At 48.9% G+C, this 24,834-nt stretch overlaps 1 protein-coding gene across 5 annotated transcripts; it reads left to right on the forward strand.

The window, feature by feature from the left end:
• On the forward strand, positions 1 to 24,539 carry NUDT3 (nudix hydrolase 3). Of its 5 annotated transcripts, none has more exons than XM_077190647.1 (5): positions 145 to 553; positions 11,348 to 11,458; positions 18,692 to 18,736; positions 19,350 to 19,434; positions 20,180 to 24,539. In XM_077190647.1, the coding sequence occupies exons 1-5, from the start codon at positions 455 to 457 to the stop codon at positions 20,347 to 20,349; spliced, it is 510 nt and encodes a 169-aa protein (XP_077046762.1). In that variant the 5' UTR covers positions 145 to 454; the 3' UTR covers positions 20,350 to 24,539. The 5 variants fall into 5 exon arrangements, with proteins under 5 accessions (XP_077046763.1, XP_077046762.1, XP_077046764.1 ...); XM_077190649.1 differs by lacking the exon at positions 145 to 553 and adding an exon at positions 1,649 to 1,903; XM_077190650.1 differs by lacking the exon at positions 145 to 553 and adding an exon at positions 10,955 to 10,976.
• The last annotated feature ends 295 nt before the right edge of the window (positions 24,540 to 24,834 follow it).

Genomic DNA, 24,834 nt, shown 5'->3' on the forward strand with positions numbered 1-24,834 from the left:
CCGTCCTATTCCCGAACGCGGCGTGCGCCACTGGCGCAGAGCGCGCGAGCCGGGGCGGGGGCGTGGCGGCGGCGCCGGCGAGGGGGGAGCGATTCTGGAAGTCGCGCTGCGCACTTGGCGTAGCGGGCGCGCCGTGAGGCCGCAGGGGCAACGCCGCCTCCCCGCCCCGCGGCGCTACGCCGTTTGCGTAGCGAGCCCCAAGATGGCGGCGCGGTCGTCGTCGGCGGTGGCCGGAGCGCGGGCGGTGGCGGCGGCGCGGCCGGGAGCGAGGGCAGGGGTGAGGCGGGCGAAGGGAGGCAGCGCGTAGCGAGACCCACGAAGCGAGACCCAGAAAGAGACTGTCGCGGGCAGGCGGTCCCTCCGCGCCCCCCCGTCCTTCGCCGCCCGGTGGGTCCCGCCCGCCCCCGCCCTCCGGGCCGCGCGTCCTCCGGCCCCGCCGCCCCCGGAGCGGAGGATGATGAAGCTCAAGTCCAACCAGACGCGCACCTACGACGGGGACGGCTACAAGAAGCGGGCGGCCTGCCTGTGCTTCCGCAGCGAGAGCGAGGAGGAGGTGAGGGGCGAGGCCGGGCCCGGGACCCCCGAGCCGCCCGGGGTGGGGGGACTCTGTCCCAGCGGGGTTTTATTTTTAACAGGCGTCGTTCAGCGTCGCTGGGAGAGTTGGTGCTTCCCACTGGGCTCCTGCTCTCCGCCGGAGCCGGGGAGATGCCCGGTGGGCGGCGGGACGGGCTGAGGGGAGCGCGGGAGGGGGTTTGGCAGTGTTGGGGACCCACCACGCTGGCAGAACTTCAGTCCAGCACATCACATGAGATGGGAGAGGAAACCTGACCTTGGATTTATAAAAAGAAACTGGGATAAAAGGGGACTGATGGAGTGCCAGAAGTTGCTGTCCAGAGAGTTTGGGAGGAAGTGGGAATTAAAGGTGGATTGGTTGGTTTGAGAGCGGCCGCGTTGCTAAGGGGCTGCATTGTCCGGGAAGTTACAGTGAGAAACTTCGCTCCGACGTGCGATTTTACACCGGTCTTTGTTGACACCTCCTGAAGGTGGGCTCGGGGTGCTCAGAGCAGCAAGGCTGCAGGTCAGCCTTCTGTGCTGCTGCTGGAGTCAGGCGTACACACTCCACTGCATTTGCTGTGCCCGGGTGGCTGTGCTAAAGTCTTTGTTCTCCTGATTATCATATTTGTAGCTACAGGAAATCGGAAGGGAATGCAGACAGTTCACTGGAGGAAAGGCAATTAGCATACATCCAGTTATTATTTAACGTGAAGGAGACTGCACAAGCCCTTTGTAGCTGTGCTGGCGTGATGAGGAGTGTCAGCATTTCAGCAGAAATGGTCTGAAATGACAGCAGTGTGGCTGGTGCAGCGTTCAGTGTAACTGATCCTTCCCACGGACTTCCAGGAAATTTATGGACTGACCGTGAAGAGGACCATCATTGTTTTGTGTGGTGATGCTGGGGATGCTCAGCACGGGTGGGTGGAGGCGTTGGAGCGCCCTGATGAATCGTACACAATTAGTGGGGCACTTTGCAGGCTCTTCTCCAGCAGTGGAGGCTTGGCCATGTGTGACTGCAGGGTGGTTTAGGATCGAAAAGTACTTTTAACAGGTGCCTGAGGCAATCAGCATGTGACTGGTTGTGAGTTTTATTTTAACACACCTCAGGCTGCAGTGTTGCACAGGCTCCAGCTGATCCTTCCAGCCCGTGGGAGCTGGTGACAGAGCCCTCGTGGTGCTGGGGACACCGAGGTGTGTTAATGACAGGGGTCAGAGCCCTCCCTGTGCTGGGACACCAGGCTGTGTGGCAGTGTCACAGTGCTGACCCAGGAGGTCCAAGGAGGAAAGTGAACTCGTTCCCGAGGCACGCTGGCGTGGGATGGATGCTTCCAGCGGGCTCAGCTGTCAGGTTGGTGTAAGGCTGAGATTTAAAACCACTTTTGTGTCACTTGTGTCTCTGCTGTGGTCTCCACCTACAGTGGATTGAATTTAAACTCCTTCAGGCTCTGGTTTCCAGGTAAGAGCTGGAGGAGAACGATCTGTTTCTGGTTTCAGGCAGGGTTTGAGGGAGCTGGCTCCCTGTGCTGGGTCATTCCCGAGGGTCTGTGAGCTCTGGGGAGGTTTCTGTGTGCAGGGCAGTGGAGCCTCTGGCTGAGCTCTCGTTGTCCCTGTGGTCGCTGTTGGTGGCCTCATCCCTGAGCTTGCAGTGACAGCTGGCAGTGGCTCTGCTGCCCTGGGACAGCTCGGGGAGGGAGCAGTGGTCGCTGTGGAAGGGCTGCACTCCGAGCTGGGGTGGTTTCCTCGGGATGTGCTCCGTGCGCTGCAGGTGAGGAATGAGGCAGGGAAGGACGGGTCTGATCTCAGAGCCTTTGAAGGGCTGTGTGTGGTACCTGGGAGCTGAACCCTGAGCTGAAACTGCCTCCTCTGTTCCCACCTGTTACAGCCCTGCTGCAGGAGCTGCCCAGGAAGGGGGCTTGGCACAAATACATCTGGGAAAGTTCTTAGCCAATGCCATGGAATTAACCCCACTGGGATGGACTCTGTGCCCAGATCCTGCACTTGGCCCTGGCCAAAAGGCATTGAAGTTAAACTTCAATGAGTGAAATCAGCAAGCAGGGCACCTTATTAATTTCCCTTTCTAATTATTTCTTGGGTTCATTCTCATTTGTTTTAAATAAACTTTGAGAGAAGCTGACTGATGTCCACTCACTGCTACTTGCACTTTTTTTACAGCAAGGAAGGTGTTACCTGTACACATTTAAGTACAGAATATAAAATGGCTGTGAAATATTTCTTGGTTTGCTCTTGGACAATAATACTTTTTAATGTTACTGACGTATTTTATTATTGATTGCTTCTATTTAAGTGGAAATTGAGATCTCTTTAAAAAGTCTCTCCAGGGAGGGGAGAAAGAGCCAGAGCCAAAGTATGTACATTAAAGAGCTATTAAAAGCTTAGTGTTTGAAAAAAAAGAGAGAAGAAAAGAAGCATGTTTTGATAAATAAATTAAACTTTCTATATTAAAGTTGGATTTTTCCTGGGACTGGCTGTTTCTCATTACTGTTCCTTTTAAGTGCTTAAGAAATAGTAGAACTTTGGTCTTGCCTTTTTTCTTCATTTCCTGCTATGAATTCAAAATCCCATTTTTTTTCCTGTTTTTAACCCCTCATTAGTTCTTGAATGAAAAAAAAGTTTGTAAAGGGACAATAAGGAATAAGAGAATTTTGTTTACTCTTACAGAGGAGGCTGCTTTCTTCTGTTTAGGTGTTTTCCTCTGACTCTTCAGTTCACTGATATATTTTTCATTGAAATCTTTGCAATCCTTGGAGATTGATAAAACACCATGTCCTTGGTTTGGTGTTACATTTGCAAATAAAGAGGCTTAACAGAAAAATACTTTGTTCTTTTTTTTTTTAGTTTTTAAATGATTTATTTTTTCCTTATGCTGCTGGAGGTTGCACATTGTCTCTGCATTGCATTTGGAGGCCGCTGCTTTTGGGCATGAAAAAAGCTCTGGAACGGTTTTGGAAGACCCAAGCATTGGCTGAAAAGATGCCTTTGTTACATATTCCTTTAAAAAGCAGCGCAGGGAGAATTCATTTCAACGTGAATCTCAAATGGAGAAAAAAATTTACATTTTTTTGGGCATTGTGGAAACCCCCCAAATTGTGTGTGGTTTCCCAAACCACGATCCACATCCTTGGGCAACAGGGAGAGCTGGGGCAGCAACAGGATTAATTCAGAGAGTGGGAACAGACTTCAAAGGACCTTCCAGCAGCCAGGCACCAGGACTTTGCTATTCCCATCTTTTCACATGGACTGAACTCTTGGGATATTTGCAGAACTATGGAAGGAGAGTGGAGGGAGAGCTCCCAAATCCTGTGGTACCTCTGGAGTCACTTCATTGCTTGGGGTGTCCCTGCCCCTCAGCATTGCCACCAGGGTGTTGTTTTTACATAACACACATATTTTCTGTGTGGACCAGCTGTTCCACGAGGAAACATCTCAGAAAATGCCCCTCATGCCCCAGCAGCTGGAGCCCTGCTCCGGTGCTGTTTGACAGGATAAAGAGGCACCGTTGGGCCCCGGGTCTGCTGCTGGGGCAGCAGCAGGTTCCAACATGCCCACATTGTGTCTGTGAAAGGACAAGCTGCTCGTTAACCACGGGCGGTTTTAAAGCCTTTTTTTTTTTTTTTGAGAAAATGCCTCGGGAAGAATCTTTTCTGAGCGGTGACTGAGGCCTGAATGGAGCTGGGAGAAGAGAGGCTTCACCCAGGGGCCGGTGCCCTGGCACGGGCTGAGCCTCGCTGGTCACGGTGGTCACGGGGGAGAGCTGGGCCGGGTGGCCCCTGGGAAAGCCATTGGAATGCAAACGAACCTTTTTTCTTTTCCTTCTGGCCTCTCCTCTCCCGGTTTTCCTCTCCAGCTGTGATGTAACACAGCAGAGCCGGGATTGGAACCCGCCGAGTGTGGTGGGGATCACGAGGTGCTCCTGGGCTGTCCCCTGTGCCTCGGCTCCAGTGTAAACCAATAACAGCTAAAACCACTCCGGTGTAAGCGAGCCCAGCATCATATGATCATCCTGCTTTCCGTGGAATAGTCTCAGAATCCCTGTTCTGGTGGCTGGGCTTGGCTGGGTGCTCCCATCTGCTGCATAAAAAGGTGGTGGTTGAACCCAAGTGAAGTTCTCCTGCTCTGTTGCTAACCCGTTCCCACATCTCCAGTGGGATAAGGGCCAGCTTGGAAGTGAATCTCTTGCCTGTGCTTCTCCTGTCCCTCTCAGCCCTGTAGATTGTGCACAATCTGTAGGTTGTGTTCTCCGAGAGCAGGAGCATGGATAAACCTCTGCAAAACCTGGCTTTCATCTTAAAAACTGTTTTGCCTTCCCACAAAAGCAGCTGTCACTAAACAGTTTTACAAGCAATTCCACGGTCTCTTGTACATTTCCAGACAACAAAAGAATGAAAATTGTTAAATTTTCACTTCATTTACTGGAAGCTCAGCGAGCTGTTGTGAAACTGAAGAACTGAGTCAGTTTTGTTCTGCTGCAACTCAGGGAAAAGTGATGACCATGGAAAGAGGGTGTGCTCCGCCCTGGGTCTGTGGAGAAGGACCCAACAGTGGTGGCTGTGTCTGTTCTCTGCAGAACAGACTGCTTTGGAATCTCTTCCACCTCAGATCCATTTAGTGCTTGACTAGGAGCTGCTTTTCCTACCTTTTTCTCCTCACCCTGTGTGTTCTGTACCCCGTCTTTTTTAAAAAAACCCACGCCCAGTTGCCTGACTCTGTTCATCTCAGCACCCTTCAGATAAACTCCTGCAGTGTGGAGACAGGTACCAGCATTTGGGGGTGCTGCTGCCAGGGGACCTTATCTTTCCACGGTTGGTCTCTCACAATCTGGAAAAACAACTCTTTCCCTTCTTATTAAAAAAAAAAACCCAAAAAACAACCATGTGTGTGGACTTTTATGTTCTTTTAAAATAAGGAGTGTTCTCCTGGTTTGCTTGGACAGAGCAAAATTAGCAAACTCAGTTCTACCTTACAAATAGCAAACATCCATGTGGGAGTGCTGTAGGTGACATCCAGTGGTTGGGAAACGGGGCCTCTGTTAGTTTAAACACTTGTTCTTTTTCAACCCTGCTGAAGGATTGACTGCACAGACCAGTCAAAGATCTCTCAAATTTTGTGTGTATTTGTTTCAGAATTCCTGTCCCTGCCACTGGATATGGCACACTGACTCTTTGTTCTCAGCAATTCCACGTTCACCTGTGAAATCCGGAGGGGTACAATTACCTGCTGGGTAGATTTTTGTCAGATGTTTCAGGGGTTATTTCTCCTCCTGCAGGTGACATATATTGATGCTGTGTGTAGAATTAACTACTTATATTTGAGCAGCTTCCCAAGAGTTTGTGCATGCTGTACGTGCTGAGTAGGGTGGTTCATCAGAGCAGTGTGCAGCTGCTGACAGCCAGAGTCATTTGGGCTCTGTAAAAACCCCAAATACCTCCTCATTGCTTTTTCTCCTCCCTTACTCAAAAAGGCCCTTTACAAGCCAGCCTTTCTCCTGGAAAAGGTGCGCCTGGACAAGTTGTGTAAGCACTGAGTGGTCACCAAACTGGTTCTGACAGGCAGAAATAGGTTCTGGGGTTTGGGGTCTCTCTCTGGGAGTGCCCCTTATCAGCCCTCGGCTTCTGAAAGCAGCGGCTGCTGCTGCAGGCGGTTCAGCTGCTCCTGAAGCATGGGAAGGCATGTTGCAGATAATTTCTGTGGTTATCTAAACCATAATTTCGCTGGAGGGGGAGGACTTGGGATTGTGTTCCTCCCTGCTAGGAGCAGGCAGTGGCTCTGAAGCAGCAGGAGTGCTGCAGTAGCAGTAACAGGACCTGTGGAGCTCTGGAGCCAGAGCAGCAGCACGGTGATTTATTATTGTTATTCTAACCAGCAGCCTAAAAACCAACAGAATCTGCTGTATTTTTTCCTCTCTGGTTATAGGACTGTAGGTGCGATCCAAGCACTTGAACTGACTTGAACTCTTTCCAGTTCACCTCTTGCTCCCGTTCCAAAACTTGTGCTTTACTTTTGTCAAGTTCTCTAGTGCGAATCCCTTCCCTTTTGCACCGTGCTGCCGTGAATTTCCCACCTCCAGCTCCTGGATCCCTCGTTATCAGTTAAATCCCATTATCCCACGGAGCCTGGTGCAGGTGCATGTGCAAAAATAACACTTGTCTAAGGAAACGTATCCTGTTGAGGAGCTGGAATGCTCCTGGCAGGACAGGCTGTTATGGGCAGGGAGGGATTTCTGGTGAGAGTGTGCGCTGTGGTCCCAGCTGCTGGCCCTGGCAGGTGCAGGGCGGGCTGCAGCCCTGCTGACCCACGGCTGGATTCACTCCCACCATGTGCGAGCTCCACAACGTGCCTGGAATAGCAAGAGGGTGGGAGAAGCCCTCCCGTGAGCCCTGGCGTGCACCCTGGGGCAAGCTGCCTTTGCAGTTTGGCAAAACACGTGATTTGTTGGGGAGTCATGGAGGCTGTGCTGCTGCCAGGGAAATGAGATGAATTTTGTGCAGCTTTAGTGACAGCAGTGTCCCTCTTCTCCCCCTACTCCCCCAGTTCTCACCCCTTGCTGGTGGTTGTAGGGCTTAGAGGTGATTTGGTGTGGTGAGATGAACATCCCGCTTTTGTCAGGTAGAAAAGCATTACAGGACTGATATTTGGGGACTGGGAGAATTTTGTTAATTTTCAGTGAAGCACCCAAGGTGTTTGTTATGCTGGACACAGCACCAGCTCTGGGATCTGCCTGGCCATGGGGCACATGGCAGCACAGCTCAGCTCCTGAGAGAGAGCCACACTCGTTTTAAACTGAAACTTTGAGACAAAGGCAGCTTGAACAGCAAAAGCCTTGCAGTCAGCCATCTTCTCCTCCCAGCTCCTGCAGCCTCTGCGGCAGCAGAGTTTCCTTGCAGGCTGTGCTCTGATAAATGATGCTGGAGTGGGAAATGAGGTGCAGTGCTGGGAGGTTTGTGCTTCAGCTGCTGTGCAAGCAGTGTGATTTATAGCTTAATGTTGATACAAAGCACGACAGTATTGATAGAAAGCATGTCAATATTGAGGGAAAGCCTGAAAATATTGAGGGGAAGCTTGTAAGGCAGTGTCAGGAGCCAGCAGCTATGGATCAGCTCCTGGCAGCAGGAGGCTGCTGGGCCAGGCCCTGGGTTTAACATCTTGCCTGCTGTTCCCTGTGCTGGCTGCCAGCTCTCCAGGCCCTGTCTGGCACAGGTGGGTAGCACTGGCTTTCCCTGGAAGTCTGGAAGGTTCTCAGCTCATTTTCTACTCTTGCTGTGGCCCATCTCCTCACGGGGCTGTGGCCCTTTCTGTCTGCTCGAGTGCTGCTGTGGAGCCTCTTTTGAGGAATTGTGTTCCTTATGGTGTAGCCTCTCTTGTTTTATTTATGGGTGGTGGATGTTGTTTAAATCCACTATAGCATGGAAGAACCTGGGAATCTCTGCTCCTCTGTTCCACAAATGGGGAGTTAATTCTCTGCCTGATCCTGGTTGCCCACTTCTTGCTTTGCAGAGCCCCATTATTCCTGTGAAAAGAAGACAGAAAAACCCCTCCATGTGGATACAGTGGTTTGTGTCAGTTATTTTAAAGTGTTGTGTATGGGGGATGCCCATATTCATCCCAGGGACAAACTCTTTCCCCCTTTTCCCATGGAGCTCCTTATTCCATGTGGCTGTCTGGGCAGCCTTAGATGTCCTGGTGTGTTTCCTGTCTCCTCCAGGCAGGGTTAGTACTGCTCAGGTTTGTTTGGGTTTGTTTGTTGTGTGCAGCTTTGAACGTTCTTGCCTCGAGGCTCTGCTTCGAGCCCCTGCTGCACACTTCAAACTTGGCTTATTTTTCTAAACTTTCTCTTTTGTGGGGGATTGTGTGGGAGAGTTTCAGCAGGGCCACCTCCTGCCTTGCCAGAGAGGCTTGTGTTGCTCATTTCCCTGCTTTGAAATGACATCATTGTCTTTGAAATCCTGGAAAACACAACTTGGCCATGGGACATGTGTATTACCTGCAAATGCTTTTCCAAAAAGTCTGCAGGACGTGGCTCCAAAATCTAACTCCAAAATTCCTGGCAGGCCAAGAGTCTCAGTAGCCATTTTAAACACAGTTGCCTGGCAAGGATAAAATAGAAATGTCTGACCTTCCTACATGTTCTAGCCTGATTTAAAAACATAACTAAATTTTGGTTTATTTTTTGATGGCTGTTTAGATTAAATTAAGTACTTTAGAATGTATTAAAATAAAAGTTATTTATGTAATATAGAAGTTAATGAGCTAAAAAGCCAGCTGTACCCTGGGCTGGTCTACTGGAAAGTGATAGGGAATGGAATGAGATGGGCTTCGAGGTCCCTTCCAACCCAAACCTTTTTGGGATTTGGATGATGACAACTTTTTCCTTGATCCCTCTGAATGCATTGCATGTTTCTGGATCCAGGACTGGTGTTGGAAGTGTGGGTTTTTTCCAACACAGCAATGTCTCCCCCTCCTTTGGAACTCAACCCCTTTGTCTTGGGAGAGCTCATTGGTAGCAATATCCTGTTTGAAGTTGTTTTAAAAGAATGACCTTGTAGGGCTTGTTTCCTGCACTCTCTTAATGGGATTTCCTTTTTATTAAACAGGAAATAGTCTGATTACATAAAAGTGTGAGAATGACAGGTTTTTCCTTCCCAGCAAGGGTTGTTCATGTTAATTCTATTCAGAAAATGCTCAACTGCCAGAGCAGCTGAAGTTCATTTTCTTGGCCTCAAACCATTGTTTGCACCCAGAAGTTCCTCCTGGTGTGTTGCTGAGGCATTGTCTCAGCCTGAGCAGGTTTCCTGGAGCAGTCTGTGTCCAGGATTCTGCAGCAGATCCTTGTTCTCACGCCTGGAAGGTGGCAGGAGTTCAGGGCTGTGAGATGTGCTGTGCTGAGTTTCAAAGATCTGGTTCTTTGGAGGGTTTTTTTTATATTTTTCTGCTTTTTTTCCCCTCAAGCTGGAGCTCTGAATTGCAATGGGAAGTGGCAGAGCTGGTGCTTCCTTACCTGGCAGCAGAGGTGCTCTTGAAATGGCTGTTCCTGCTCTTTAGCTTTGTCCTCAGAATCACCAACTGACCCAGAGCCAGGAATTTGAGTCCAAACTCTTTTGGAGGATGAGTGGGGATGGAGTAGAAGTCAAGTACTGTGCTAGGAAGAGGCACAGTGGCAAACTGAGGTGGCTGGGGAGCCTGGCAGGGACTGGCTGCTGTCCCAAGGGCTCTGAGGATGAATGAAGTTTACATTCCCTATTTAGGCATGGCTTTCTGGTGGAGTTTTACATGGACTGGATGCCTGGAGGAAAGGAATTCTGCCTTCCTCTTGGAGAGGGCCAAACACTTGGGATGTCACTGCAAAGCAAACACTGTTCTGTCACAGCCTGCCCAGAGGATGGGGCAGGCACCATCCCACTTGGAATTGTGGACCTGAGGTGGCTCATGCACCTTCATTTGTTTCCATTATCAGTTTGGTCAGAGAATTTTCAAGATAAACCAGCTGAAAAATCCTGGAAATCTTGTGCTTGTTTTTGTTTTGGCAGTTTGAGTTCTGTAGGTAGATTCCTTTGGGTAATTAGTGCAAATCTTTTCATATCCTACTGGCAAATCACTGTTTCCCCAGTAAAGCCTGGGATTTCAGTGTCTCCACAGTGTAACTCCCAAATGTCTGACACTGTTACAGCTGGCCTGGAACCTAATTGGACTGGTATGTTGGAAAGTTTCTGGAGCAAGTCGCTTTGGCTCTGAGCTTTGTGCCTGTGAAATGATGAAGTACAGCAGGATGACTCTAATGAACCAGCTTTGTTTAGAGAGCTGGACAACAGTATTAGTGTTGTTTTAAGTTTCCATCTCTGCTCATGGGTATATTGCAAGTAGATTTAATAAGCTCAGCGTCTCGCTGTTCTTTGGGACAGTCTGTAGTCAGTTGAGAGTGTTAGTTAGAGTTTGTCTTGCTGGGAGGTGGCAAATCAGAACCTGAACTTCTACAGAGCAGAATTACCCTGGAATGAAAAATACTGTTTCAAGAAAACCTGCCACAAAACATGTATATGGGAAGAGGGAATCATCCCAGGGAATCTTCCCTGGGAAGGGGGATGAACCATTTTTCTCATTCACAAAAGTCTGTCCTTCCGTGCAGCCTTTTCTTAGGGGGTTTTAAGTTTAATAGGTTTAATATAGGCTTTTATTTTGCTTTTACCTCATTAAACAACCTCCTCTAAACCAAAAGTAGCCAAGTGCTGGCTCCAGAGCTGAATCCTCAGTGCCTACTGCAAAAGAAGTGACAAACAGTGGGGCTGGGAATCTGTGCTCGGACAATTGCACATAAATAATGCAGTAGGAGTTCCTGGACGTGGATGTGTTGTTAGTGACAGAAGTGCAGGGACAGGCAGGGCCAAAGGCACCAGGAGAATTAAATGGAGGTACTTCTGCAAGGGGTGGAGGTGCTGAGCAGCATCTGTGCATTTGTGTTGTTACCTGAGGTGTATCCCGAGCTGGGAGGACTCTGCAGTGAACTCACGCTGTGGGTGATGCTGTGCCCAGTGCTAATGAGTGTTTTGGTGTGCAAGGACAGTTTTTCCTGCAATGCATCAGAGCAGGGAGAGGCAGTGGCTGAGGGAACACAGAGTGTGGGAGCGCCTCAGTGTCACTGCTGCTGGAATTTCCACGGCTGCGTGGATGGGGCTGAGGGAGAAGTGAGCAGTGGCAAGGCCCTGCCTTGGGTGGGTGGTGTCTGGGGGTGTGTGAGGCACAATCTCTTGGGGTGCCCATCATTTGTCTCTGCTCCCCACAGGTGCTGCTGGTGAGCAGTAGTCGCCATCCAGACCGATGGATTGTCCCCGGGGGTGGCATGGAGCCCGAGGAGGAGCCCGGCGTGGCCGCCGTGCGCGAGGTGTGTGAGGAGGTGAGTGCCTTCACCCTGCCCCGGCAGCCCGGCTTCTCTGGGCTTGTTTTCATCACTCTTCCTTCTTCTCCTTGAGGTGGAGAGGCAGGCAGGGTCACTGGTGATATCCCCATCCCACGTGGGAGGAAAACGGAGTCCTAAATAAGAGAACATGGGAATGTAATTAAACCTCTCAGTTGGAATGAGCTTGTCCTTGCCTGATACCTTTAACTGAAAATAAAGTTCAGCTCTAGTCACTTCAGTGTATATATAGTCTCTGCTTCGTTTTCTCTGTAAGAGAGGTTCAAAATTCAGCTGTGCCTTTGTGGACCTGTCTAGTACTTGGGTACAAGGTAGAAATAAACCCCTAGGAGCCACTAAAAGCAATCAAAATATCAGAACCTAAGTATGTTTTTGGTTTAGAATACATAGTGAGGTTTATGTGAATAAGTGAAATTGGCCATAAGTTACCAGCAGCAGTTCCTATAGTGTGCATGGGTTGGTTGGTTTCTTTTCTCTTTTTTGCTTGAAGCTCTTTCAGGAAAGAGATCAAAGAGCAGATCAAACACAGATCAATGGGCTGTAGGGAGAAGGCACATTTTTCTCTTAAAGCTGCTGGAAGAACAATTTTTTTTTTCATAAGAAGTGTAAAGGCAGTAAATAGCAGTTGACTGCAGTGTATGTAAAACATGTCTTTAGAATTTGCTTCTGAATATTAACCAACTGGGGAGATGCTTAGGTTCAGAAATGACTGCGTGATTATAGATGGAAGGGCCAAGTAGGTTCACAGTTACATAAGGCAGGATTAAAAATGCTTTTGAGAGGGTTATAAATCTTTGGGCTCTGTGCAGAACAGAAAGCAAGAGCTAATTGATGGGACTTGGGAAGAAGCTTCTCCTGTGGCTGCTTTTTTGAATTATCTGGTCTATGCAGGTTTTTTTCCTGAATTATTTGGAAGTACATGCTGCTGTCTAACACAACTCTGAATATTCAGACTGTTGGACTAACCAAATGTGGCAGATCTCGAGTTGCATGTTTCTCTTTGGATGTTTTAATAATCTAGCAGTTTATCAGAAAGAGATTACACAGTCAAAGTTTATTTTTTTAAGTCTCTTTAGGTCCCTCTAATACTGGGAATTGCTGCTTGCAAATTTTATTTCCAGCTTGTAACCCAGCTCCTGCTTTTCCAGTAACTCGGCAACCTTTCAACAGCTTTACAAGCCAAAGTGAGTGTAACCAGAACAATAGAAATATTTTTAGCTGCAGACTCCTGCTTTTCAGCCCAAGCATTATTAATAATGAGGCGATTTGATACAGAAGTCCAGGGTTCATTCAGGAGGTGCGGAGCTTTGCCTCTCAACCCTTAAAATAAACGTGCAGGGGCACTCCCTGCGCGGGCAGCGGCGCCCCGGGAGAGCCGCGCTCTTTCCATGACAGCGCTGCCTGGAAGGGAGCCCTGGCACGGCTGCGGCCGCGCAGGAACTGGTTTGGGCTGGCTGAGATAATCCCGCTCCCCGGCTGGTGTTCCCTGCTCACGTGGAGCCCTGCCCGCTGCCAGTGCAACTCAAGCCCTGGCAGCCTGGCAGGGGTGAGCTCTGCCCAGCGAGGCACCTCTGCCCGGCTGCTCCCGGCGCGGAACCGCAGCAGCTCGGGGCACTGGGAGCACCTGGGGATCACCTGGGCACCCCCAGCCTTGGGTGGGTGCTGCAGGTGGAGGAGCTGACACAGAGCTGGCTGACATGAGCACCCTGCAGCTGCCAGTGGTGCTGGCAGAGCTTTAGGGGGGCGAGCCTTCCCCCTTTGGGCTGTGCTCATGTGCTGCTGCTGAGGCTCTGCACACAGAATTATCCCCACATCCCCGGCCTCTGGCTGCTTGGGGCTGTTTGCTGGGTGCAGGGGGGATGTTGTTGGAGCACAGCAGGAGTGTTGGGAAAGACAGGAGCACCCATCTTCCCAGTTCATTGCTGTCAGTTTGGCAGGAAGGGTTTCAGGAGGCTGCTGGGAGTCCTTGCCCTCTCTCCCATGTGAATCCAGGTGTTCTGGGATCATTTGGAGCTGAGGCTGATTTCTGAGTAGGTTTGAGGTCTTTGCTTCTCTCCTGGGACAGCCAGTCATGGGGACACAGGTTAACTGAGAAAGTTCCAGTTTGTTGCTTGAGGTGGGAGAGGGAAAATCCAGTTTCCCCCATGGCAATGAGCAATGCTGCTCAAATCTGTGGGAGAAATGTGTGGGGTTTCTTTCCTCGACTTTGGTATGCCTTTTCCAATTTTTAATAAGAGCTGGTTGGAAGAGCTGTAAGAACTTGTGACCCTTCCTGTTGCTTGTGGCTTTTGAGGATGACAATAGACTATCTCTTCCCAATTCATTCTCTTTTGCATGGTGTGCATTTTTTTTCCAAAACATGCTTCCCTAAATGAACATTTTAACTTCTGCATTCACTGTTTTAATTTTACTGTCTATGTATTTGAGTTTATCCAAGTTATTGCAGAAATAATTGTCATCTAAAGTTACCTAACTTTTCCCTCTTTCTGTTCCAAAAATGAAATGTTGATTCTGAGTGAAGGCTGTGATCCCTCTGTCCCAGTTTGAGTTCAAGTCCTTGTCCTAGTTTGAGGTAGTCCTTATCTCTATTAGTCTGTACCAGCACAAGTATTAAAGTAGACAGGTACCCACACTTGTCATGCTCCCTGCTGTCTGCATGGAATTGGAAGTGACTGGAGTTGTTGGGCATTGTTTGTGCAGAGTGACAGCAGACACCCAGCATCTCTGGGGCAGAGCTGCCTCTTCAGAAGAAACCTCTTATTTTTGGCAGGTTGCTGAGAAGTGCTGTAGTCAGTCCTACAGAGCTGGGGACTCCACGTGTGCTCTAAAGCTCACCTTGTGGAAGGTGTGTGCCCTTTTCAAACAGGTCGTGGTGCTCATGGAGTGTGTTCTTTGCTTAGGAATAAGGGGTTTTTATGGGTCTGAGCAACTGGTGAACATCATGGTTTAGAAATAGATGCCTTAAACTTATTATAGAGTGACTTTGAAAAAAGCCTCCACACTCATCTGTGACACTCAGCACCAGTTCCTTTTTCACTTAGAGCATTCTTCACATCCTGACCTTTAAATACTTAGTAAATGTCAAATTTTATAACACTGCAGGAGCATTGGTTGTTCTTTTTTCATGGGAGTCAAAAGCCAGATAATCTGTGCTTGATCTGTGATCAAACAGGCAATTGGTGCCAATATCAAGAATAGTCCATCACGGCAGTACTTTGATCTGGTTGCTGGAACTTTTTTTTCCCCCTCTTCTAAACATGCTTTATAGATAATCTTTCCTGTTTTGTGTATTTTGTTAGTGATTTAGGACACAGATATCAATATCTTTCAGTGCTAAAATAGGAAGATTTTTTTTTTAAAGTACTGCAGGCCCCACAGCTGAATGATGAGGTGATGGCCTTTGAACCCCTCCTAGTTGGTCATACCCAGTGCAAGAGGTGGCTCAAAGTCACTGCCCCTTACCCTGTGTACTCAGACTTCACCAAAATTATTGCAGTATCTGAAAATTCTTCATTCTGATACGGAATTTCATTTCTATTTCACAACTGTAGAAGCAAATAAAGGTGTCATGCAGTACTAAATGAGATGAATGAGTCTGACCCTCTCTGAGATGGCAGAGTTTGCCCAGCTGGCCTGGAATCAGCATCCTCCAAACATGTCCACAGCCCTCCTGGGTGGGATTTGCACCTTCAGTAGTGCAGGTCTTAGAGCAAAGATTTGGGTGTTCCACCACAGTTCTCTTGCCCAGCAGTAATCTGTAGTAGATGCAGGCTTTGAGCCTAATAGAGCAAAGTAAAATAGCTGAAATTCCAACCCACATTTTCCTTAGCTCAGATGGAAGGAAATAAAAGCTGTCCCGAGGAACAGATGGTGTTGCTGCAGGCTGCTTTTTGCATCTGACCCCAACTTATTTTCAGCTTTGAAACCTGAACCTGCTGTTCTTGGATGGCTTCAGTAATTTTTCTTTATTAAAACAAGTTGTTCCATGAGCAGCAGAACTAGTAAAGCTTCATTTCCTCCAGGTTTTTGTTCCTTGTCCTGAGCTCCCAGCCCACCCCTCTGGGTGCACTGGGGGTTCGAAGTGTGTGCTGGGCAGGCAGCTGGCTCTGGCAGTGCCTGTGGCTGATGTGCTCTTGCCAGAGCTGCCTTTTCCTCCTCCTCTGAAACCTGGACACTGATGTAGATCAGCAGAGCAGGGGAAAAGCTCATTTTGCCAGCTCTGTGTGTCCTCTTGTACCTGAGTGTGCCTTTCCCAGGGAATCCTTTCCTGTGTTTCCACACCTGCAGTTGGTGCTGGTGCTCTCCCACCCCTGCTGATGGGTTCAGGATCATCCTCCTGGGATCCTCCTGGGATTCTCCATGTACTTGGAGGATTGCAGCACTTCCAGTGCTTAGAGGGGCACAAAATCAATTGTGCTGCCTCTTCCTCACTCACTGGTCTCACCCATTAATTTACCATCGAGGAGAAAATTCCTGAGTCATCTGCTGCAAATTAAGATTCAGACCCTGCTGCAGTCCTGGGTGAGCCTGGGACTGTGCTTTAACTCTTCAAGAAAATTTTCTTGCCCATATGAAAGGAGGAGATGGGAGCTTGCCCAGAGAGGAGCCTGGCAGTTCCCTTGCTGGTTACCAAGCTTGACTTGTTAGTGATAACAGCTGTAGGTTATTTTCTCAGGTGTCTTGGGCATCTTCTATGTTAGAAATCTGTGTGAGACTGTGAATTCCACTTCCATGCTTGTTTGTGCCATTGTACAGAGACCAGCTCTCCTGCTGGTGTGGGAATTCAGTGCTCCATCAAAAACAAGTGCATGACAATCCTGTGGGTGTTGGGTGTCCTGTATGTTGTCTTTAAAATCCACTGTACCTGGACAACAGGCTGAGAGAGGCATTGGCCCCCAGGAGCAGTGGCTGATGTGTTTTGCAGGCTCTGGTAAGAACTTGCTTTATAAAATCAACCCAATGTTTTTTTTTTAACCAAACCGTTCTTTCATGTTGCCATTTACAACTGCACATGAGAAGTTTGTGTGTGAAGCAAAGCTTAGAGCTTTCTCCAGTTGTGTGATGATAATTCAACGTGATTTCCCTACAAGACATGTTTGTCTTGGCATCGTTTTTTGTGCCTTTTTGGGCAAATAAGACCAGGCAGGACAGAGCAGGAGGATCCTGGTTTGAAGACAGCATTATTTCCATCATCTCTCTTTACCAGCACAGAAGGAAGGGCTCCTCACCTCCCCCTGCTACTTCCAGCACAGTTCTAGAGCTGGGATAAACTGCCTGGGAGGCTGCTTGAGCAGAATTCATCCTTCGTCTCCAGGTTGGCCAGTTGCCTGGTGATAAATTTATTTCTAGTCAGACTTGAGAGTTCACTAAACCATCACAACAAAATCCCTGGCATCTGATTCAGTGCCTACAGGTAGGGAGAGCAGAAATTCAACAACCTTTTCCAGAAACCAGTGAAGCATTGGTTAAAGACAGTTATTTTCCAGAAATATTTGATTCTGCTTCACCTTTTAATGCATTCATGTCCGTATGTTGTGAAGGTGGAAGCCTCCAGTTCCTCCCTGTGTTTCTGCTGCCTGTTGAACACGGCTGAGCTAAAAATAAATCCCAGTGCTGAAGGAGTTCCTTGAGGGAAATGCATTTGAAGCATTTACATTCCAGATGCCTTGGGAGAGGGCTGAGGCCAGGTCAGCAGGGTTGGCAGAGGAGGTGGAATCCTCAAAGGTCAGCGGGCACCGACCTGCATGGAATTGCTGCTCCTCCATGGAGCTGCTGCTCGCTCCAGAAATAGCTCCAGAGCCACAGGCACTGAGGCACCTCTGGGCCCAGCAGGATGTCACAAATACTGGTGAGACAATAAAGCTTGTGTCCAAAAATGAAACGGGAGATTCAGTTGATTCACTTCCTAGAAGCGGAGCTCAGTGAGTGCGTTACCAAAAGGATTTCCAGATTTCTGCTTAGTGAGAGAGCTCCAAACCCTTTGCTCCTGGGGCAGTTCCACATCAGCAGCCTGGCAGCAGGAGGGAGGTGCTCTCTGGCTGGATTCTCTGGTACCTGTTCATGCACTAGGCTGGAACTTAACCAGGAAAATTGTCTCGCTAAAGAAAGTTCTTCCTTTCTGACAGCACGAGACTGTGCATCAGCTGGTCAGTGGGACAGAGAATTTGTCTTAGCATTAATGAGACTCAAGCATTGTTTTGTTTTAAAAAAAGAAGCCTGGCATAATCATATCTCTGTATCCCATCTGCAAGAGGCACAATTTCCCTGGGCTGTTCATGGGATGCGTTCCAGCTGCTGGAGACGGAGCCGACTCTACCTCCCAGTTGTGGCTGGGTCATGTGCCAGGCTGTGTGGGTTGGTTCAGACCTGTTAAATCATGGAGCAAGATCTCATCTTGTCTGTAGCACTTGAGTTCCAACCATTTACAGTCATAAAACAGAGGGAGTATAAGCAAGGGCAGGAGAGCGGGCTGGGATTTTGCACCGAGAGCTGAGGAGGGTGGGGAGGGAGCCAGCAGAGAGGAGCCAAAGGGACACCAAATGTAATGGGGTGGTACATCCTCAGTAGTATTCAAACAGACAAAACTGTTGCTTAGATCTCTTAATTTGTGTCTCTGCTTGATTCAAGAGCTTTATTTCAGTGTGCATCTGCCCTTTGTGTTATATCCAAACCTCTCTAGTTCCTGCTGCCAGGGCCACATCACAGCATTTTGTGTTTATATTGGCTTCTTTCAGGTGTGTGCAGGACACCCCTGAAATACCTGGGAGCTTTCACATCACTCTTGGGGGTGTAAGTTAATGTCTTACACATATGTTATTTCCTTAAACTTTGATTTTGAGGGGGTAAAATGGCCAAACCCCAAAGCCAATATTCCCCTTGCTCAGGCTGTAATAACTTTCAGAGGAGATTCTGGTCACGAGGACTGTATTGGTATGCAAGGAGTAACTCCTCAAATATTTCTTCTTCCTCCAGATTGAATTCAAAATTGTTTGAATGTAGGAAAACAAGAGAAATAAAAACCCTGGGAATGCTTGGATGTTGAGCACTCAGGATACATTTCTGTTTTTTGCCTTGTGAATGTGTTGGTTTAAGACAAGCAGAATTTTAGAGCGTTTGCTTCCTGTCCTAAAGGAACTGGTCCTGCACAACAAGTAGGAAACACGTACAGAGCTGTTGTTAAAGCATGTTTCTTTTCTCTTTGAACTTCCCTAGGCTGGAGTGAAAGGGACGTTAGGAAGATTAGTGGGAATTTTTGAGGTAAGTTTCAGACATGGGCACTGAAATTTTGTTGCAAAAAATCATCTTGGAGTAACAATGGCTCTGCAGGGTTGTGGAGTGAGCCTTGCTGGTAAATAAAAACACACCTGCTCAGCAATTCTGATCTTTGCAATGGGCACTTCAGTGAAATCACTGGTGATAACTGGTGTGGCTGAATATTCTTGGTGCTGCCAAAAGCCGGGGAGTGGGGTCCCCCCTTCATTTGTGGCACTCACAGCCACACCTGGCACAGCTGTGTGACCAGACACGGCTCCTCTTGCTGCTCTTCTGGCACTGGCACCTTCAAACTCATGTAAAGCAGGTCAAAACCTTCCCAGCTGAAAAACTAAATTGTGAGCACATCAGTCCACAAGCCACTGCTCCACAGATCAGGAACTGCACTTTTGGGTGTCCCTGTCAACACTTTCAGACCTCTCTGATTTAAAAATTTAAAATTTAAAGCGGTTTTTAGCAGCTAAGAATGAGCTGTGCTGTGGGAGGAGCTGCACCCAAGGTGGGCAGTTTGCACCTTGCAGCAGCCCAGTGCCCTCCTGCCTAGGAAGGTTTGGTGTTGCTGTTGGTTGGTGGTTACTCTGTCCCCTTTGCCTTCCAGAACCGGGACAGGAAGCACAGGACTTATGTTTACGTACTCATCGTCACCGAAGTGTTGGAGGACTGGGAGGACTCTGTCAATATTGGTAAGCTTGGTGCATGCTGCATTAACTGATGGAAACAAACCACAGGTCAGCTCAGCATCCCTCTGGGACCTGGAGTCTGTGTGAGTGTCATTGGGAAAAGTTGCAGTGGTGTGTCCTTTGGTTGCTTGGGGAAAAAAAACTGTGGTGAAATTGAGGATTTGTCACCTCTGTGGCCCAGGAGAAGCCAAGTGAGTGTCCAGCTGCCTCTGCAGCAATTTTGTATTTAATTCTTGCACTGGATGGTACCAAGCAAAGATGAAGAACTGTCTGTCTGATTCTAGAGGAAATACATGTGAGCAGTGTGGGTTAATAATTCCCTGTTACCTTTGAAACCTTTGTGTTTCAATTGGATTCCCAAATGAAAATGAACCTGTTGTTGCCACAAGGTGTGTGACTGCACTGTAGCAAATGGAACATGACTTCCCTCAGGCTCTTTATGGAAAGAGTAAGAACTGAGAGCTGTCCACAGGAAACTGAAGTCCACTTGCAAACTGATGGAAATTGGGTGGTGCTTCGTGTGTGTGTTGTGAGTTGTCTTAAAATAAGCATCTGGCTTGACTAGAAATTGCAGAAATAGCAAAATAAGGGTTTTTTAATTAAGAAATGCGAGACAGGGGATGTCCTGCCCTAAACAAACACCTGTCCCTGGGGATGGGGAGCTGTCAGTGTGGAGTTGGAGGGGGAGGCCCTTGAGATCAGAAAACATCATTCTGTTGCATCTACTGATTTCTCTCTTTGCCCCCAGGAAGGAAAAGGGAATGGTTTAAGATAGAGGATGCCATAAAAGTTCTGCAGTATCATAAACCAGTGCAGGCCTCGTATTTTGAGACCTTGAGGCAAGGCTGTCTGGCCAACAACGGCACCCCGGTGATGAGCACGCCGTACTCCGAGAGCTCCGTGTCCGACATCAGATGATGACGAGGTCCCTGCCAGAGCAATTCCCTAAAGCAGACTGAGACCTGGATTTCCCTCCCCTCCCCGTTTCCATGCCTCCTCCCTCACACCAGGCATGGGGCAGAGCAAGTGTTCAGAGTGCTGCGATTTAGTGCAAGGTGGGATGATTTTTTTTTTTTTCGTTGTTGTTGGCTTTTTTTGCTTTTTTTTTTTTTTTTTTTTTTTTTTTTTTTTTGGATCTGTATTTTGTAAGATACATTTTGTGCATGAAGTGCCCCTTTCCCGGTACTCCGCTCCACGGCCTGGAGGCTGCCAGCCCCGCATCTGCCTTGTGCTCTGAAGTGTCCCAAGTGTCCCCTTCGTGTCACCCCAGCCAGAGCCACTTTTTTTTTTTTTTTTTGTTAATTAAAATACTTCCAATGTGAGATCAGCTCTTCAAGTCTTAGTCTGTACTGTAAGGTGCTGCTCAGACCCGTGTGGGGATTACTTGCAGCACATCTGTATAAACTTTTTTTTTAGATGGAGCATCTAACATTTTAATTTTGCGGGAGTTTTGTTTTTTTTTTTTAATCCTGGTCTGCTTCTGAAAAGAAGGGTTCATAATTAATCTGTTTGCCTTTTGTTCTGTTTTTTAAAAACACACATTCTGTGACAGTGCTAGTGGCTAGGCCAGTTTACTCCCCAACCGGTATCTCCCGATTTAGTGCAGTGACACTTGAAGTTGAGGGCAGAGTTCGGATCACCTGCAGACATCCCTGCAGACATCCCTGCGGCTTTTCCGGCAGCTTCCACCGACATTTCTGCATTTCCATCCGAGGGAAACCACACGGAGCTGGTCTGGAGCCGCTGGCCAAAACCAAACAGCCTCAGCAACGCTGCAATAGCGCCCGGCTCGCGCCGGCTGCGCTGGGATCGGGGCTGCAGGGGGGGTCGGACGGACAAACTGCAGTGAGGCTCAGCAACGCTGTCCCTGCTCCCGCTGCGTCCTGCTCGTGTCTCTCTTGTCCACATGCCTTACGCCGTGCTGAACTGGACACTTGGGGTTTGTGCTGAGCGTGGGACCGCGCTCGCCGAACCGCGCGCGCATCCCCGAAGAGAAGTCCCGGGGGGAAAATTCAGGTGTTGAGTCTCTTGTCCTGTGGTTCTGCAGCACTTACGGTCGCACCGTGGAGCGTGCTTGAAGTGTGCCCTCCGTGAAAGGTACAGCTGCCTCCTGCAGGCAGCATTCCCGGGGGAGCAGCACAGGAGAGCTCCCCGATGCGCCGCCGGCACACTTCACTTGGGGGTTTGTTGTTTTATTGCTGTAAGTTTCATGCTGTCTTGATTTGCCAACAGTGTTGTCTAGTTGGGAAATAAAATGGGGGAAGGGTTGGGGTTGGGGGGGTGGGTTGGGACAGGTACAAGTTTTGGGAGGGGCATTAATTAATCCCTGGCTTGGGACAAGAAGTGGTTGCTGAGTTCAGTAACTTCTCCTTTGTCAGAGCAGAGCCAAGATGTGAAATTAAATCTGCAGTACTTTTTTTTTTTCCTTTTTTTTTCCTGCTCTTTATTTAACAAAAAAATATTCTAATAAACACTCACTGTTCTGGAGTTTTCTCTCTTCCTGAGAAGCGCTTACAATATGAAAATCTGATAGAAATATCCATGGAGCCTGGGACAAGGGGGAATGGTATCCTTGCTGGTTTGGCAAGAAGCTGTTCATTTTAAGATCCTTTTCTGTTCCTTTCCTTGTTCTCCCTGCTTTCATCGGTGTGGAGTAGCAAGGCCAAAAGCAGTGCCAGTGATCGCTGACATGGAAAACCACGCGTAAGGAACAGCCCATTATTCAAGGAGTAGCTCAAACCCAAGCGTCTGGAATTGAGCCCAAATTACACCAGTTCAGCTCACTTCAACTTAGAGACGAATGTACAATCCTTTCTCACTATGTGCTGGTCAGCCTGAACCAAACTCTCAAAAGGGCTTGAATATTCTATCTGGAAGTGTCCAAGAAATTCCCAGAGTTGCTGTCCCCGTGCCCTGCGAGGCACCTGACACAGCCATCTACTGCCTTCAACGAGTCTTGGTCTCTACTGTACAGATTAGTATGTTGGAAATGCTTTGCAACAAAACAGCTGGTACTCCTGAAAGAGTAACTGCAGTTTTAATATCAGCAGCATGCACACTTTTGTTTTTAAACTAAAAATGTTTTTACAGGGCTGTTAAACTGACAATTTAGGGTAGAATATTGTTAATGACTTGCTAATGGCTTATTTGTTTGGGTCAGAAAAAATAAATTGTGCCAAGAAAGTGTTTTAATGTGGCATGGATTGATGCTGTTACCACGGAGTGGCTGATGTTATGCCTTGTAACTGGAAATGGCTCCTGGGGCAGGAATAGCCTTGATGGAAGAGATGCAGATTTCAGAGCAGGCCTGAGCCCTGTGCTCCCTGAACTGCTCCCTGCACCACACAATTCCCATCTTCCTCAGCATCTGAGGTTCTCTCTAGAGCTCGTACAGCTGCACCCCCAGCAGTTGGAGTGGTTTTATCTAAACTGGTGTTAATTGGTTTGGGACTGAGCGTTGTCCTGTCTGTGAGAGGCCCAGGGGAGCTGTGGGAGGGTGGCTCTGGTTCTGCAGCCTGGACAGTGCTGCTCGCTCTCTCTGCTCAGCCACTGAGTCCCAGCTGTGCTAAAACTGGTGCTGCTCCGAGCTGGTAGTGTGGGATAGTGGGATTCTTACCTCAGCTGGCCTGACCCTTATGTGGGGTGTCACTCTGTGTGTCAGCATCCCCCGGGAGCAGTTCTCAGCTGGCTCTCAGCCTGGCTGTGCTCTCTGGGCACTGCTGGAGCTGGGTACAGCAGAGGGTGTCCCCAGACAGCCAGAGAGGTGCAGCAGCCCTCTGGTCCCCCCTCCTGGCAGGTCTTGAACGTTGGTTTGGGGTGTGAGGTGAGGAGGGGCTGCTCTTCATCACCCAGCTGAGGGAAGGGGGGCTGCACATCAGGGTCCCCACCCAAACCTGCTGCTGTCTGCCCTGGTGCTGGGGGGAAGGTGGGAGCTGGGTTTGAGGCTGGAAGGAGCAGCAGTATCAGCATTCCCACCAGCTCTGTTCCTGTGTAGGTGGATGCTGTGAGCTCTTCCCTACTCTCCTGTGCAGCACTGAGGCAGCTCGTTCAGCCTGAGCTGGAATGTGCCTTAAAGCAAACTCTGTAAAGGGAAAAATTGAAAAGGGGTTGGAATCTGCAAGTGTTGCTTTTTCCCTTGTGTGGCCACAAAGTATTCAGTGGCTAAAAATGTGGGTAGGGAATGTCAGGAATCCTCAGTTCCCTTCCCGGATCTAGCAGAGGCTTTGGGCCTTTGCCTCAGCTTTTCCATGCAGAAGCTGCGTTCAGCATTCCACAGCGAGCAGGGATCAAAATCCTGGAGGCTGCACAGGTCCAGCGAGCGCCCCTTGTACCAGAGCTGTAGGTTTTCCTGCCTGTTCTCTCTGTTTCATCCCAAATCAACCTGTTGGTGTTTTCACGCAGCCGGATGCATCCATCCCTGTGCAGAGCGTACAGGAAGCACCGGGGCTCGGTGAGGGCTTGGTTTGGAGTTTTACCCTCCCAAGTGGAGCCTGTGCTGGGGGGATGGAGCTGCATCTTCAGGCAGACCTGCCCCAAGCAGTGACTGTGGCACTGTGAGGAGCTTTTCCCTCTGCCTGCTCTGCTCTTGCTCCCAGGCTGGGTTTTCCCTCCTGGCTCCATTCTCCTCAGTAATGGCATCATCTGGTGGCTGCAGCCCTTCAGGGACGTGGTGACCTCATGGCTGGGGTGTCCCTCAGCTGCTCCCTGAGCCCCTGACACGCACAGGGTGGGATCCTCATTTTCCTAACCTTGGAATGAACTAATCCAGCTGCTCTGGGCTGTGGAGATCCTGCAGTGCTGTGCTGGGGTAGTGGTAGGGGTCTGTACAGAACTGAAGTGGAGCTGGTGAAAAAGAAACTGAACTGGACTGAAGTGGTATTTAGGAGATTTATAAATCTCTCTTTGGTGCTAGTCCATAGAGGTTTATTTTTTGTTGTTTTGTTTTTGGTTTGGTTTATTTTTTTGGTGGGAAGATGGGAATTTTGATGTTATACTTGATGCATTTGCTCTAGAATTGCCTCAGAAACCTGGGGAGGTCTGAGAGTGTTTGTTGAATTTTCTGTGTGTCCTATTTTATATTTATTAAATCAGAAAATCTGGAATGATCACTTTGCATTTGCTGCTCAGTCCTTCCATGAGCTTTGTGTACGTGGGGGGCTCTTGGCAGTCCCCCCCAAATCAGGAGAAGGGACCCCAGACCCAGCTGAGGGATGAATGACCAGGGTCCATTGTCCAGCCTCCTGTCCATAGGCGTGTTTGCCTGAGGCTTCTCCATTCCTCCCCAAAACAAGGACTCTCCATGGTTGGTCAGAGCTGTGAGGGTTTGTCTGGTTTGTGTCTGAGCTGGTACCTTCGACCTCACCCCCACCTGCAGGAGCAGCAACGAGGGGCTTCCTCTGTTAT

Source organism: Agelaius phoeniceus, chromosome 25 (assembly GCF_051311805.1).
Source record: "Agelaius phoeniceus isolate bAgePho1 chromosome 25, bAgePho1.hap1, whole genome shotgun sequence".
NCBI classification, from domain to species: domain Eukaryota; kingdom Metazoa; phylum Chordata; class Aves; order Passeriformes; family Icteridae; genus Agelaius; species Agelaius phoeniceus.